Source organism: Nasonia vitripennis, assembly GCF_009193385.2.
Source record: "Nasonia vitripennis strain AsymCx chromosome 3 unlocalized genomic scaffold, Nvit_psr_1.1 chr3_random0006, whole genome shotgun sequence".
In the NCBI taxonomy this organism is placed as follows: domain Eukaryota; kingdom Metazoa; phylum Arthropoda; class Insecta; order Hymenoptera; family Pteromalidae; genus Nasonia; species Nasonia vitripennis.
The window spans coordinates 1,763,965-1,780,283 of NW_022279625.1; the positions used below are offsets into that span (position 1 = coordinate 1,763,965).

A 16,319-nucleotide genomic window follows, 5' to 3' on the forward strand; every position below is an offset into this window, starting at 1 on the left:
ATACATTAAGTGAGAAATCATATTTGAAAATTAACACCTTAATATGGCCTTTCATAGTCTTGGATGTGGTTTTTATCAAAAATAAAATATTTTTTCATTTATCCATGACTAATTAAAGAATAGTACATTATGCAATAAGGGGGAAAAGTAGAAGATTTTTTCCGCGGGTGAGTTTACTATCCAAATCTGCCCAACTCCCCTTGTGTGCTTATTGCCCTTGCTTCGCTCAGGCAGTAAACGCACCCTCTAAAAAAATATTCTCGTAAGAGCAGTAAAATCACCCGAGGAAAAAATCTACTTTTGCCTCAATTCCTACAGGCTTGAATGCATACAAGATACACAACTTGGCACGATGAATGATAATTAGTTTATGAAATATTAAAAGTACGGGTTAATAATAAAATCAGCCACTTCATTAGAATTTATTCATTTCATTTTTGTTATGTTCATATCTTCCAAATTATTATGGTATTTAATTTCCTTTAAAGCTACAATTAAACTTTATTATACAATGAAATATTTCGACACTACGTTCTGTCTAATTGAACCAACAATAATTAGTTGATTATTGAACCCAAATTCTTCGTGAGTTATATTTAGGTGATAGTAATGGCTCTTCAGGCGATAATGGAACTGCAGCATCAGGATACATAGCAACGTTTGATTTTGGTTTTGTCCGTAAGGAATCATGAATCTTTACTTCACAAAAATATCCAAAAGATGGCCTTTCAATATTCATATTATCTAATACACATTTATCAAATATTTCTTGTGTTTTACGGCATCTGAAACAAACAAATTTTAACTTGATTAGTAATGAATTCAATATTGTATGATGGATCGCATTATATTTAAATAATTAATAATCTGCTACCCGTGCAGTAAATGATAGTGTTGCTTCTCTATCTCTCTCTCTCTTTCCTCCCCCCCCCCCTTTCTCTTTACTTGTGTAAAAATATCGTCTGAAAAGTAATGATTTGAGATCCGTCTTACAGATCGCCGAAGCGAACAGCGCTCCTCCACTGATACCCACAAAGTCGACAAAGTAACAGCAAGTTTGTAGCACAAAAAGTTCAAATGTGATAAAGTATTCAACAACTAAATTTAAAGAATTAGGCGCACAAAATATAAACTATCGGAAGACCGGAAAAATTGAGTATAGCAATAATTTTTTAAGCAATAATAACAGCTCTAGAAAAGAAAAATAAAGTGGTTGTACCAAAATCGAGACTATGATATCCCCATTTATTTAGCTTCACTGTAACTTAATCCCATATTAGAATTGCTCTATTACGTTATCATTTCAAACGTAAATTTATAAACAACCTCAAATTTTAAGTGTTATATATTTTTTCAACTAATAAATAATATCGTCATTGTGTCGTAATCATTGTTTCATTTAAAATTGCCTTCGCACTATTTCAATTGAATTGTTTGTCTCTGAGATTTTCATATTTAAAATTTGGTAATTTTTTTTGCTTCTTCCTAAACTCTTGTACAGCCAGCACGTAGAATTGCAGATATGTATTCTTGAAGGAGTTTGAATACAATGTATGCCTATATTTCTAAATGGATAACTGAAATAATTTTTGTCACATAAATTTTTGGAATCTAAACAAGGGTAAGGAATTTATACAGATACATCTGGCTGGAAATAACTTTACGCCATATATTCTAATAATGGACGAATCTGACGAAGAATCCGAATCGGAATCAGAGCAAGAAGAACAACTTGCAAATTCTGAACGAAACCCTTAAGTAAGAGAAGCCATTGCACGCTATTTAATAGCCGAGGCGTAATCAAAACAAGATACACCAGCGAGGGTAAAATGCGCTGATGACAAAGATTTATTCATTAAGGTGAAGAGCTTGAATGGTCACCCGTTGTCGCATAAATGCAACCATGCTTATATCTTGGCAGAAGATATGGTCATCGACACAGAGGTACTAAACGCTTTGATAGAAAGACGTTATATACACGCAAAAGAGCTATTAGAAACAACGCTCTATAAGCGAGATAATCGTAACGAAACACAGAAACTTACTTGTTTGGCATAATTTAAAAAAAAAAAAACATCTACACGACAAACACTTAAGACCGGATATTGCAGGGTGTGTTAAGACACTACAGTTACTAATAAAAAAGTATGGAATACGACGTTTAGTTTTATCAGAGATTTAGGAATAATTAAGCTGGCAGACTGGAAATACGTGATTGAGAAGTGTAACAAGACCTTCAATGGGAAAGCAATATCGATCGTATTATTTCAAATTAACTTACCAGTATCCAAAGTCGAGGATAGATAAAGGCTTATCAAAAAATATCACGAGTCATCATTTTATTCAATATCGATCGATTTTGCGGACTGAGCCTCAGACCGAAAGAGGAAACCGTTACATATTAACAATTCAAGAAAACTTCACAAAAATTTGCATACTAGTACCAGTCGAACACGCAAGGGCAAGGGAAATAACACGAGCACCTACAGAAAAACTTATTTGTTATTACGGCTTACCAGTAACCCTGATATCGGATCAGAAAGCACATTTTATGAACCGAGTTATACAAGAATTTGCACGAATATTCAGAGTGAATATATGTGTGTGTGTGTGTGTATGTGTGTGTGTGTGGTTGTGTGTGTCGTCTACTTCGAGCAGCATCGACCGGTCATCCTCTGGACAGACTCAACCCCGATACCTACGTTCCTCTGCATCGGTTTAGGGAGTCTGGGTTCAACTCAGTTGCCTACGTTCCTCAGCATCGGTCTGAGAAGCACTTAGAGGTACTCAACCCTAGCTCCTACGTTCCTCTGCATCGGTACAAGGAGCGTATCTATTACTTAGTGGACTTCGTCTAGCAACAGGTTTACTCAGCGGTTTCTCCTCCTCTTTCCCTTCTTTTTTCTTCATCATTTTTAACCTTCTCGAGAATAGTCTTTACGTATTTGTTTACTGCGCAACAACCATCCTCTGACGTCATCATAGCTGTCATCATTGACTCAGGTGTCACTCTAGTCTGAAGGTAACACTCGAGTTCTTCTCGTTCCATTTCGTATCGCCAACAGTCACAGGAGAAATACTCCGCATCTTTATTTGCTTCCGAAAATACTAGGCAATTTGGGTTGTCCTCTATCTTAAAGCGGTGTAGGTAGTCTCGAAAGCACCTATGTCCGCTCAAAAACTGCGTAAGGTAGTTATTCACTTCCCCGTGTCATCTTTTGGTTCAGTCAACAATCCCTGGTATGAGGCGGTGCGTCCATCGCCTCTTTTTACTGGAGTCCCATCGTCTTTGCCACTCAGTTAGGGTTTGCTCTTTCGCAGATTTCCAAACTTCCTTTTTAGTATTGTCACTACGCCGGCTTTCTTCGTATATATTTTGTCTTTATGTTGCTAGCAGGACAATAGGCGGCATACCTGAAATAACGCACTCTGCATCTTCTAATACTGTTCGGTAGGCAGAAGCAACCCGGAATGCACTTATCCTATCAACTGTTGACAGCTTTCTTGCGTAGGACTTGACCAACATGGCGTCTACTCATATTGGGGCTTCGTATAACATAATTGATGTAGTTACACTGGCTAGGATTAACCTACGACCCTGCGTTGGTCCTAGATTTTTAAGATTTAAATTGAGTTTATTTAACTGTACATTATGTTGTATATTTATTAAATATATTAAAAGGTAAGAAACATTGAAGGTGAATTGTAGATGAAGTGAGCGGTGAGGGTGTTGTGTACAGGTAGATTGAGTGTTTTCGAGTTTGAAGAATTATTTTTTAGCTTTAAGTTTAAATTGGGTGAGTGATGTTGCGTTACGAAGTTATTGGGGTAGAGAGTTTACAGTACCGAAGAGCTAAATGTCCAGAGGTGTCACGTCATCCCTCACTGGGCGAAGTGCGACATGAGAGTCGAAAAAACAGTTTTCATAGAAAACAGGCTGTAAAGTACTCTCTTCGTCCAGCGGTGGTGAGCCATTGCAACTCTTCCCTGTAAGAAGTGATGTGCTAATCCTGTATTACACTATAGATGTAACGTATTCCAGCATTTATTTGTCTTTGCAGTTTACTGTCAAGGTCTTGAGTCAGGTCACAGTATGTTAAATAGCAGTAGTTGATAATCGGAAACAGGAGGGATTGTATAAGATGTTTGCGCAGATGGAAGTTGGTAATCTTCCGGAAAAAGCAGAGTTTGTACATGAGTTAATAAGTTCGCTTGCAAAGTTGCGTAACGTGCTCCGTCCAAATGAGTTTAGAGTCGAGTATCACCCCCAGACTGCGCACAGAGGACTCATAGTCTACCCGGGCTTTCCCTACGTGAAGGTAGATGTTAGCAACAGTCAATAATCCTTTCGGCCTTAGCACTAATCTTAACGGACAAAGAATCAAGCTTCTCAAGGTGGCATTGGCTGTAGATTTGCAAATCTTCAGGTAAGAGATATCAGTCGAGGCAGAAACTAATGTCGTTGATGTAGAGAGAGAATAGTAAAGGACAAAGTACAGATCCTTGAGGAACTCAGATATTCAGAGAACGAAAGATGAAAAGTTTGTTATTGTCAGCTATTAGAGCCTGCTCTCTTCCAGAAGTCAAGACAACGAATGACTTGCTTGGAGAAGCCAAAATATGAGAGCCTTTTTAGAAGCCGGACGTGACACACGGTAGCAAACGCCTTGCTGAAATTGAAAAGAAGTAGAAGTGTAACCTTCTTATGGTTAATGCTAAGCCTGACATTATCAGCCAGCTTAATCAAGCCAGACTGTGTGCTGTGACAAGTGCGGAACTCAGTTTGTAGATTGTCGAGAAAGAGTCTCGACTCAAGGTACTCAGTGAGTTATCTGTGCACCAGCCACATCAGCGCCTTAGACAGAAAGTAGAAGAGGGAGATCTAACGATATTCAGCAAGAGCTGTTGGTGAGCTAGTGATTTCTTCCAGACAGAGGGAAAGCTTGACGAGCTCAATGAAAGGTTGAAAATGTGACATAGCAGAGAAGCAAGCACCGGTAGTGCTTTAAAAATGACAACCTGCGGGATACCGTCACTTCCGCTTGACTGACTGCATCACTGTCACATCGGACAGAGTTACCTTGGAGGTGAGCTGAGTGATAACTGTGAGATGTAGGTGATGTAGGTAGTATGAGGTGTAGCATATTCAGCTGGCTGATGTTATCTGTGATGGTGGTGGCAGTTGCGCTAAAAAAAGCGTTCTGCTCGTCGTCGTTGGCAATGACAATGGCCTTGTCGCCTGGGTTTGTAGACATCTGGAGGAAGCAACTCGTTAATGTTTATAAGCCTCAGATGTTCAGGGACTAAAACTCAAGCCTCCTCTAAAAGGTAATTGTCCAATCCCGCCGTATGCAGCTTACGCCTCCTGGCCTTGGCCACAATAGTGGATCTTACGAGGCCATGGGACAAAAGAGTGACATCAAGGGGTGGTGGTCAGCTGTCATTGGCCGAGGTGGTATTGGCTGAGTTAAGTCTTCTCATAACCCTAACAGACAATATGTCCCTCTTAAGGATCGTAGGATTGAGGGCCAGCAGTATCGAGTAGGCCATCTGAGGAAGTAATACGTCTTTCGTGTAGTGGGCACCAGAGACGAAGACGATGACGTTGGCAACGTTAGCGGCGTGCGTTTGTCGCCTCTTCACTTCCTTTAGTTCGCTGCGAAGGCTGGTAATCGCAGCAAGTTCACTGGAGGCAGGATGATCAACTGAGGCAGGTTATCGAGGGCTTTAAGGCGAGTCTTCAGGATGCCAAGTCTCTTCTCGAGCTGCGTTACCCTGCTGACGATGGCGTTTTGGGCCTCCTGCTTAGTTTAAATGAAATTAAGAGCAACCAATATCCAGGACAACCTCTCCCGAATCGACGGCGGCTAAGATGGAGTTTGTCGAGCTAACGATTGATTGCGAGAGGAAGAAAGCGATGGTGGTGCAGAGGCCGAGCTCTTCTTATTCACCTGCGCCACGTGCGTCACTTGCCTGATCCTCAACGATTCTTGGCCCTTCCTCCCTGTAGTTGTGTTGACGGAGAAGGTGGAGAGAAAGTTATTGAGTCTCGTCGCTAAGTGTTCCTCCACCCACACAGTACAGGAGAGAGCCTGCATGCCTTCAACTGATATGGCGCGAAACTATACACACGGGGCGTGAAAGTGATTAGCGTGAAATTCGCACTATTTCAGCTCCTTGATCTGGATATGCAGTTTGAAGGAGACGCAGGTCTCATACTGCTTCTTGTTAGAAATTCCACTCATTTCGTCAGGAACTCACCAGCAGTCGATACCGTAAAGACCGTTTGCAGGTGTTTATGTAGAGTAAATGACCGACAGGATTGAATGAAAAATTGAAGATTTTGAAAAAATTGAAAATTTTGAAAAAATTGAAAATTTTGAAAAAATTGAAAATTTTGAAAAAATTGAAAATTTTGAAAAAATTGAAAATTTTGAAAAAATTGAAAATTTTGAAAAAATTGAAAATTTTGAAAAATTGAAAAATTTGAACAAATTGAAAAATTGAAAAATTTGAAATATTTGAAGAAATTTGAGAGATTTGAAAAACGGGTATCAACAGAGGGGAGAAAATTATTTTTAAAACGCTTGAAATTGACGATTTCTACGCTACTTTTAGGCATTAAAAAGGCCTATTTTATGCGCATGTTGGGAAAAATTTTTTTAGCAATAAAACAATGTAGTTTGAGCAACATGTATAGGAGTCAGTACTTGTCACAGTAGAGCACATTCTAAGAAACTTTGTTATTGAAAAAAATTTTCAATTCTAATACACTGTTTACTTATAAATTAACTGTTTCCTAATGCAGGTTAATAATGAGATTTCGTTCTTGGATATTACATTATCAATTAATAACAATAAAATCATTACAAATTGGTTTTAAAAACCAACCAATACCGGTAAAACATTAAATTTGAAATCAAACCACACAGTGCAATTAAAACGCAATATTATTTATAATTTAGTTGATAGAGCCTTATTACTTTCACATGAATCGTTCCAGAAAAAAAATTGAATTATCATAAGAAAGTTATTGATTGAAAATAATTATCCTATACTTTTTATTGATGATTGCATTTCACGCCATAGAAGATATCTCAATTTTAAAAGTAAACTCACAAAAAATATAATAAGGATTGCAATGTTACCAACGCGATTCCTTTTCATAAAAAATTCTTTTTTACCTGTAGATCAGCCTTAAAAAAGTTTAATATAAATTGTATTCCTTTGTTGACTAACAAGCTAAATAATATTGTAAGATTAAAAAATGACACGTTTAAAAAATGGGATGAAACGAATATAGTTTATGAAGCATGTTGTAATAGTTGTAATGTTACCTATATCGGCCAAACAAAAAAGTAATGAAAAAAAGAATCAATAAACGCAAAAAAACACCTGCCGACAAAATATTACCCTACCTACACACATTAAAAACTATAATGATCACAAGTCTGATTTCGATAACATTAACATTTTTGATCATGAAAGCAACAGATATAAAAGGTTGATTTCAGAAAGCTTGTTTATTAATTATTTTTAGAGAAAATATGTTTTCCTCTATCTGATAACATCCCTCGTCAGGGACAGCCACAATCGAAAAAATGGTAGAGACCAAAGTTGTAGGATATCGAAGGGGCAACCCGATGGTGACCTTGGATTTGACCTTGAACGCGTTTTTCAAGGTCATTTGAAGGTCAACTTTAGATTTTTAAATAGGAACCCCATTCTTTTATTGCGGGAATGGAAAGAGCGGTAAATTTTACGTTCAGAATGGTATGTTCGGTTGCGGCACTGAAGGTCATCGCAAGGTCATGCAGCCAGAATGAAACCCCGCCTACGTAATTCCTCTAGCAACGCCAAATTAAAAAAATTGGTAGAGACCAAAGTTGTAGGATATCGAGGGGACAACCCGATGGCAACCTTGGATTTGACCTTGAACGCGTTTTTCAAGGTCATTTGAAGGTCAACTTTAGATTTTTAAATAGGAACCCCATTCTTTTATTGCGGGAATGGAAAGAGCGGTAAATTTTACGTTCAGAATGGTATGTTCGGTTGCGGCACTGAAGGTCATCGCAAGGTCATGCAGCCAGAATGAAACCCCGCCTACGTAATTCCTCTAGCAACGCCAAATTAAAAAAAAGTGGTAGAGACCAAAGTTGTTGTATAGGGGGGGGGGGGGAGAATTGTGACCTCGAATTTGAGCCAGTCCTACAAGGTCATTTCAAGGTCAAACTATTTTTTTTCAAACTTTACTTTTACTTTGTATCCGAGATGAAATCCCTTCTTAGATGTTCTCTGTCCAGCGGCCAAGACGCAAATGAGCCCTCGCTAGCGTCCAAACATAAGTCTCGCTATTCCCCGAATGATCCCTTCCGACGGTTAACTTGCGAATGACTCCTCTAGGTGGTCGCCACCTACCTACCCGAACTCCTGATGTGCGAAAAATAAAAATGGCTCCCGAAATAAGCCTTTTAAAATAAGTCCCGCGCTCAGTCTTGCCACCGCGACTCCGTCGAACCTTCCCCTACGACGCTTAACTCACGAATGATTTTCAAGCAGGCGCCCCGGCCCCGCGCCGTACCTGCCGCCCGAACTTTCGATTTGCAAAAATAAAAATAGCCTCCGAAAATTGTCGAAAGAGTCTCACACTCGGCCTTCCGCCAAAAATATTAACGAAAATTTTTATTAAAAAGCCAATCATCGATACAGAAAAAGATTAAGTAAAACATCGAAGTATTGTAGAAAAACGTCAAAGTTTGATAAAAACGTAAAAAAAATATTAAATGTTTTATTTTTAAAAAATCATAAATTGATAAACCGTAATGCCAAAATATGAATAGAATTTTACAATAAAAAGCCATCGATACAGAAAAAGAAAAAGTAAAACATCGAAGTATAAAGTAAAAAAGTTTTTATATTTATTTTACACACATTTATTATTTGAATCAGAAATAAATTGCATTATGTTTTTTTAAATAACGTTGTTGTTTTTCCATTTAATTAATTCATAAATTATTATTGTTTTAAGTATACATAGATATACATACATACGTATGTTTGTATACATATGCTATACACACATACATGTAAACACGCATGTTGAAAATACATATGTATAAGCAGAATTATAAAGTTTGTAATACATACCATGTCGTCACACAGATTATACATACAATTACTGGCAACAGTTAATATAATTATTTAGTGATAATTCCACTGTATAAATATTTTAATTCTATTAGAAATATTTTTGCAGCAGAAATTGGTAGGTACTTAAATTTTTTGCACTTTTCTATTAGATAAGTAATAATAAACAACCAACAACACTAAAAAATGTATGTTCATTATTTAAACTTGTACAATATGTAAGCTGTAAAATATTGTATTTAACACGATAATAATTAATTAATAACATACATATTAATATAAAATATTGCATCTAAAGTTATGTTAATGTAAAAAAATTTTTATCTAACGTAACAGAATATTTATTATTGTTAACAAATGAAGATTGTACTTTTTACATCATTTCATTTAATATTAAAAATAATACGAATATACATTTTCTATTAAAATTTTTGTATTAATGTCTTGTATAAAAAAAGTTCTGCAATACGTAATGAAGGTATTTCTTGAAGAATCAATTTACTTAAAATTAAAAAATGTTTGATATAATTTCAAGTCATAGCGATTATTCTAGAAAATATTGTTTAAGAGCTAAATATTCCGATTAATTACCCATATTTTAAATGTATGTATAAGTTTGATTTCACTTCATAAAATTTAATAAGTTAAAATAAATCTTTTACTAAAATACAATTTTAACTATTTTATAAGTTATCTATTAAAATTTACTTTTAACACTTTTGGAATTACAAAATATTTATTTATTATCTATTTCATAAAAGCTTCCTAATCAATAAATTATTTTATAATAAAAAATTAATAATTACTATTTGCAATTAAATAATTGTTTAAGTAGTTTTTTATTTATTATTTTTTGCAGAAAACAGTCTAAGTTCTAGTAATGCAGTAGAATTTTTAAATTTACTTAGATATTTATCGACTTCAAATACTAATTTAATAATTGAAAATATGTGATTTGAGTCATTTTTTTTATTTTTGTAATATTTATAATCTAAGTAAATATGCCGGACTATAGTCGAAGCGAAATTGTTGATATTTTATTGATTTTGGGAGAGTGTCGAAGAAATTATAATGCAGCAGCACAATTATATCGGAGGCGTTTCCCAAACAGAAATCATCATCCATCTCGAAGTACGATCCAGAGAATTGAACAGCGAGAGAGGCGAGGACCTCAAAGATGGTACGCTAAATGATTAAAATCTTTTCTTCTATTTTAAATTTACTACTTCGTTTAAAGTGCAACATTTTACACGCTTTCAGGATCCGGAGTCGAAAAAGTGGGTGCTGTTTGAAAAAAAATAATTTTACCTTGAAATGACCTTGTAGGACTGGCTCAAATTCGAGGTCACAATTCTCCCCCCCCCCCCCCCTATACAACAACTTTGGTCTCTACCACTTTTTTTTAATTTGGCGTTGCTAGAGGAATTACGTAGGCGGGGTTTCATTCTGGCTGCAGGACATTGAGATGACCTTCAGTGCCGCAACCGAACATACCATTCTGAACGTAAAATTTACCGCTCTTTCCATTCCCGCAATAAAAGAATGGGGTTCCTATTTAAAAATCCAAAGTTGACCTTCAAATGACCTTGAAAAACGCGTTCAAGGTCAAATCCAAGGTCACCATCGGGTTGTCCCCTCGATATCCTACAACTTTGGTCTCTACCAATTTTTTTAATTTGGCGTTGCTAGAGGAATTACGTAGGCGGGGTTTCATTCTGGCTGCATGACCTTGCGATGACCTTCAGTGCCGCAACCGAACATACCATTCTGAACGTAAAATTTACCGCTCTTTCCATTCCCGCAATAAAAGAATGGGGCTCCTATTTAAAAATCCAAAGTTGACCTTCAAATGACCTTGAAAAACGCGTTCAAGGTCAAATCCAAGGTCACCATCGGGTTGCCCCTTCGATATCCTACAACTTTGGTCTCTACCATTTTTTCGATTGTGGCTGTCCCTGACGAGTTATGAGCGGTGCCCGTTTAAATTGGGTCACCCTGTATATATATATATATATATATATATATATATATATATATATATATATATTAGGGGGGTACCCCCTTGCTCGCTCTGCTCGCCAACCCCCAAATTTTGATTTTTATTATATTGTATTGATAAATAATAAATTGACTATAAAAAATGTAAATATTTATTTATATAAAAGTATTGTAAATAATTAAAAAAGGACAGTTCATCTGTAGATAGTCAATTTAGATAGTAGATTTTTTTTGGAATTTAATCTTGAAATCATATTTTAACTCTCGTTTTTATTGTCTGATATATTCTGAAATTAATGTAAATAAATCAATTTGGTATTCAAATAGAAATTCATTTTTTTACTTAATAACCAAAATATTTTATAATGATATGGATGATTTACAAATGTTACCTTTCAAACTGTTAACAATAGATAATTTCTAACTTGATATATATCCAAATCAATAGTATAATTTTATTTACTAAATGAAACTATTGTTCATAGTAGCCTTTATTTTATATAATTATATCATGTCATATAATTACGTAAAATAATTGGCGAATTTTTTAAATAATAATTTAAGAAAAACAAAAAAAATCATCGCGCCTGAAACACATTGTATATCCATATTATAATGTGCTTCTGACAGTACCTCTTGGATGGTGTGGAAAACTGTCGTTATTATCTTCTCAATTTAAACTTTAACCCATCGTTATACCATTTTTCCAATAAAGGAAATTTTGTCGATCTTCTTAATTTGATTATAACAAATGATTATACCATTATTAAAAAAATGGAACTTTTGAAATCTTTTTGACTAAGTTTTATAATAATCATTTTAATATTAATAAAATTGATTTAAGAGGGGCCAACGGAGGGGATGCGGAGGGGCTTGCGGAGGGGGTGTGGAGGAACGCGGAGGGGCAAAGAGCTCCAAAAATAACGTAAATTTTGAAACGATTTCACGTGAAAATGCGGAGGGGCTACGGAGGAGCTGCGGAGGGGTTATTGACAATTTACACATGCATCTATATAATATAGGAAGATATATATATATATATATATATATATATATATATATATATATATATATATTCTGTTTTACCTGATTCCCAAAAAAAATTTCGGTGCGATTCCTTCATTTGGCTTCAGGTTCTAGCTGGTCAAACTTGAGGTTTCAAGCAATTTTTGCATTTTTTTGCTTATTTTCAATGATTTGTAGCTTATAAGGGATGCATTTTAACTAAATCTACTTGGATACTTTTTTTTGTGAAATTTTCTGAACTTTTCAATAAAAATACTTTTAAAGCCCTATATGTATGTTAAGGCTACCTTATTTGCATTTCAAACCTTAAAATATGAAAATCTGAATGTTTGATCCGGACTCCAACAACCTCAATACAGTAAAAAGATACCTTTTTATAGTAAAAAAGTAGCTGTGAAGTTTGAAAATGGGCCTAACCTTCTACTAGAAGTTATGTAGAAAACAAACATGATATAATGGCTAATAAGTGGTTTTACATTGAAATTTGACACTTATAACCTAGTACATTTTATGACTACCGATACCAACATGTGCGAGAGGTATGGTGGGGAGGTAATGGGGAGCGTAGACTCTTACATGGGGTCTCTCGCAGCACAGCACAAGTCGCTACACGCATGGTGTAACAGCGTTTAATGGTTAGAATCGTCTTCCGCGCACGGAGGGAACGTACATCGCGATTCGGCATGCACGGCACTGCGATGCTCGGTGAGCGTTTCTCGGGCATCGCGCGTTCAGCTGAAAACTTCTCTCCGTGCATTCGAATCGACTTGGGCCGTAATCGTATATGGGTCTATGTACGAAAAAGCCAATTTTGCCGTGATGCCTTCCGTCGCAGACAAAAATACGTGTCTCCTATTGGCGAAATCGCCAACCTTGAATGTTGGCACTAGTCGGCGGGCATCGAAAAATTGTTCTTGACAGTGCGGTTTATTTGCTTCACTGGATTCACCTGCGGGTGATATGGCGGTAAGTACGAGTGGTAGATTCCTTGTTCTGCCAAATACTCTTTTATTGTCTTGTTTTTAAATTTGGTACCATTATCCGAGTGAAACACCGAATCTCAAAATCACTCTTTCCTTGAGTGCGTCAAGTATTACTTTGCCGTTGGATTTGCAAAGTGGCCCGCACTCTATCCATCAAGTAAACAAACCCTGGAAGATAAGTGCGTACTCGTGGCCTTAAGTAGACTTTGGCAAGGGTGATATTTCCGGCTCCCCTTTGCCAAGGAGTAGTAAGTAAGCCGGTATGGGGAGACATAACAAATGACGTCATCACTGGCGCATCCTTATCTTATCAATGTAAACAAGTAATAAAGATAAGGTATCATGTTTATACAAACAAGTAATTAAAATTATCTTTATTACATGTAATATAGATAATTTTAATTAATTATTTATGTAAACAAACAATACCTTGACTAAATTATTTGTTTACATTGATAAGATAAGGATACAATAGTAATGATGTCATTTGTCTCCACGCACCAAGTTAGTAAATAAAAAAATCATTTCTTACAATGTATAATGGTTTTTATTATAAAAAAATATTATTATTCGAATTATCATAAACAATATAAATCCAATCACACATGTGTACACATACGTACACTCTCTCTCTCTCTCTCTCTCTCTCTCTCTCTCTCTTACGCACACACTCTCACACATCACTCCTTACTCTTAATTACTAATCTAGGCACACACACACACACACACACACACATAAACGGGTAAATATAATTAATGATAAAACTTACGCGTTCACTATACACTCACGCACATAAACACAAAATTTCACGATACGACGTCGATTGTCTCTTCTTCAGCACTCGCCTCTATCTTCACGATGACAAGCTTTCTCCTGTCAGCTATGTTGTCGGGAGATGCAGGCGAGTCGAACTGACAAAATTCTTCGCCTATATCAATCTCCGTATCGACGTACGCTCCATCCGTGATTTTAGGAGAGAGCTTTTCTCCTCCAACTGACGTAAAACAACACTTTTCACAGATATCCTAGTGGAACTACGATCAACTTGGAACTGACGACTGTAGTCGAAGCAGTCATCTGTAGGGCCTAGGAGGAGAAGGAGGGACGAAGGAGAAAAATTTAGACTTGTGCTGATTATTGTTCGATACCGCACGTGTGCTCGTACACCCGATACCCGAACGAGCTGGCTGACGCGTTGTGCAGCGAAATGCTTGACGGATACGGGATACTTTTTACGAGCGCGAGAGAGCATAACCTTTGACTCTCAAGTGCTCTAAGCGTGAACTTGATATTTTTAATATCTACTCGGCGGCAAGAGTCTTTACAGTCGATACCTATGCGCGGAAAAAATGGATCAGTGTGACAAAACAACGGTTCAGAGTAATCTCAAATGTAATTAACACGTGGATTCTCGGAGCCGTAAATTTGATACTGCTTGTATGAGAATCGCTATGGTCATCGCTTGCACAGGAAGTCGAATGCTATTAAATGTGATAGAGCATTGCTTTCAACCGCCTTGTATCGTGCGAGAATCGTCGACGGTATCATTATTTCAGATTGTTATTCATCTTGGACCCGTGAGAGCGTAGGTAATATAATACCTATTAATCAGTCGATCTTCTTACCGTGTAAGTGACATTCGGCGAAAATTTGATACTCGCGAATGATAAAGTTGAGGCAAAACTTATCACAGGATGTTATTTTTTGTGCTTTGTACTGTTGCGCGAGTCCACACATCCCCCCACTAGCAAGACGTTTTTATACTATATAAACCCTACGTTGACCTCAGGAGCTCAGTAGTCATGAGAGTAGTTGCATTAAATCAAGAGCTCGCAAGCATGTATAACGTAGCCGAGGAGTCTTTACACAGTGTAGTGCTTCGCATCGCGGGCAATCTTCAAGCAAATAGTGTTGTTAGACGCAGGTGTACAAGAAGCTGGTGTCTACGCCTGAAACGCATGGTAGCGTGCCAATTATGCCGCGAGTTTTCACGTCTTTTACGATGCTGTGGGCCACGGAAAATTGCACAGCTTCATAGACGCATTTTAAAAAAATGCAACTTAGCTGTGCGATGCGCAGCAGAATTTTGTATGCAACAGAATTTTGCGCATTTACCTGTGTTGACGCGGTTAATGACAGCATTCGAGGAGAATAACGGTGAGTACATTTTTATTGATTGCAATTTTTCTGCACTATATCGCGTTGTCATTAATAAAAATCAAACAGTACTTGTACTTGGCAACGAGGTAAACGGTGCCACAGCTGATAGCGTCGTCTGCTACTGCTGCTACAAGCTCTGTTTCATTCACTCGCGCGCGCGCGCGCGCGCATACACACATTCGTAACGCAGTGTCGTCTGCTCTTTCCGTAGAACGCGTCGACTGCTACGTATGACGCCTAGTGTTTTCAAGTCGTCTGCTTCAGCGCTAGGGATATTAGCTTCTTACATCTGTCATATTACATAGCATGCGATGCGTATTTCTTTATCATTACAGTAATATAACGTATAATTATAAAATCAAAGAATATACATCCGCTATATTCTATGACAGTGAGAATACTTTTTTAAACAACTGTTTTTCTCACTATACTTCTTGCTTTTTTTATTAAAAAAATGTGTGATCAAATATCGGTTAATATTTTGTTTTAATTCATTCGACATCAAAGAGATTTTAATATTCATGTGTTGTATGCATCACTACCTTCGAATACATATAACGTTTATTACAAAAAGTAAGCTCTGTATTTTTAACATAAAATTGTTTTACATTCCTCGTTAGAAAATTTGTTAGCCGACATAACCTCTGATGAAGATGATGATAATATTACAGAATACACATCAAGTGAATATGTTGAACCTACGTTATCGGATGAAGGTGAGGAGGAGGAGGAGGAGGAGGAGGAGGTGGAGGAGGAAGAAAGAGAGGCAAGTGAGACGGAAGAGGAGGATGCAGTGCAAGCGCTGAATGCTGTAGCCGATGTACAGTTTGTACCGGCTGAAATGGTGGGGGTGAGCGCTGCCGATGCACACCGAGAGGAGTTGCGGGCGGAGGAGAGCGAAGCCGTAAGGAGAGAAGCAGCAGCAGCGGTGCGTCTTCAGGTGAATGAGGCGATGGAGGAGGAGGAGGAGGAGGAGGAGGAAGATGAAGTAGTAGAGAGAGCGC

At 37.0% G+C, this 16,319-nt stretch overlaps 1 protein-coding gene across 1 annotated transcript in view; it reads right to left on the reverse strand.

The window, feature by feature from the left end:
* Positions 1-411: 411 nt before the first annotated feature.
* Ndufa8 (NADH dehydrogenase (ubiquinone) 1 alpha subcomplex, 8, 19kDa) overlaps positions 412-16,319 on the reverse strand; it is a 91,114-nt gene continuing 75,206 nt past the window's right edge. The window contains exon 3 of the mRNA NM_001172354.1: positions 412-785. Coding sequence (NP_001165825.1) covers positions 566-785 — 220 coding nt within the window. The 3' untranslated portion in view covers positions 412-565. The remainder of the gene's footprint in view (positions 786-16,319) is intronic.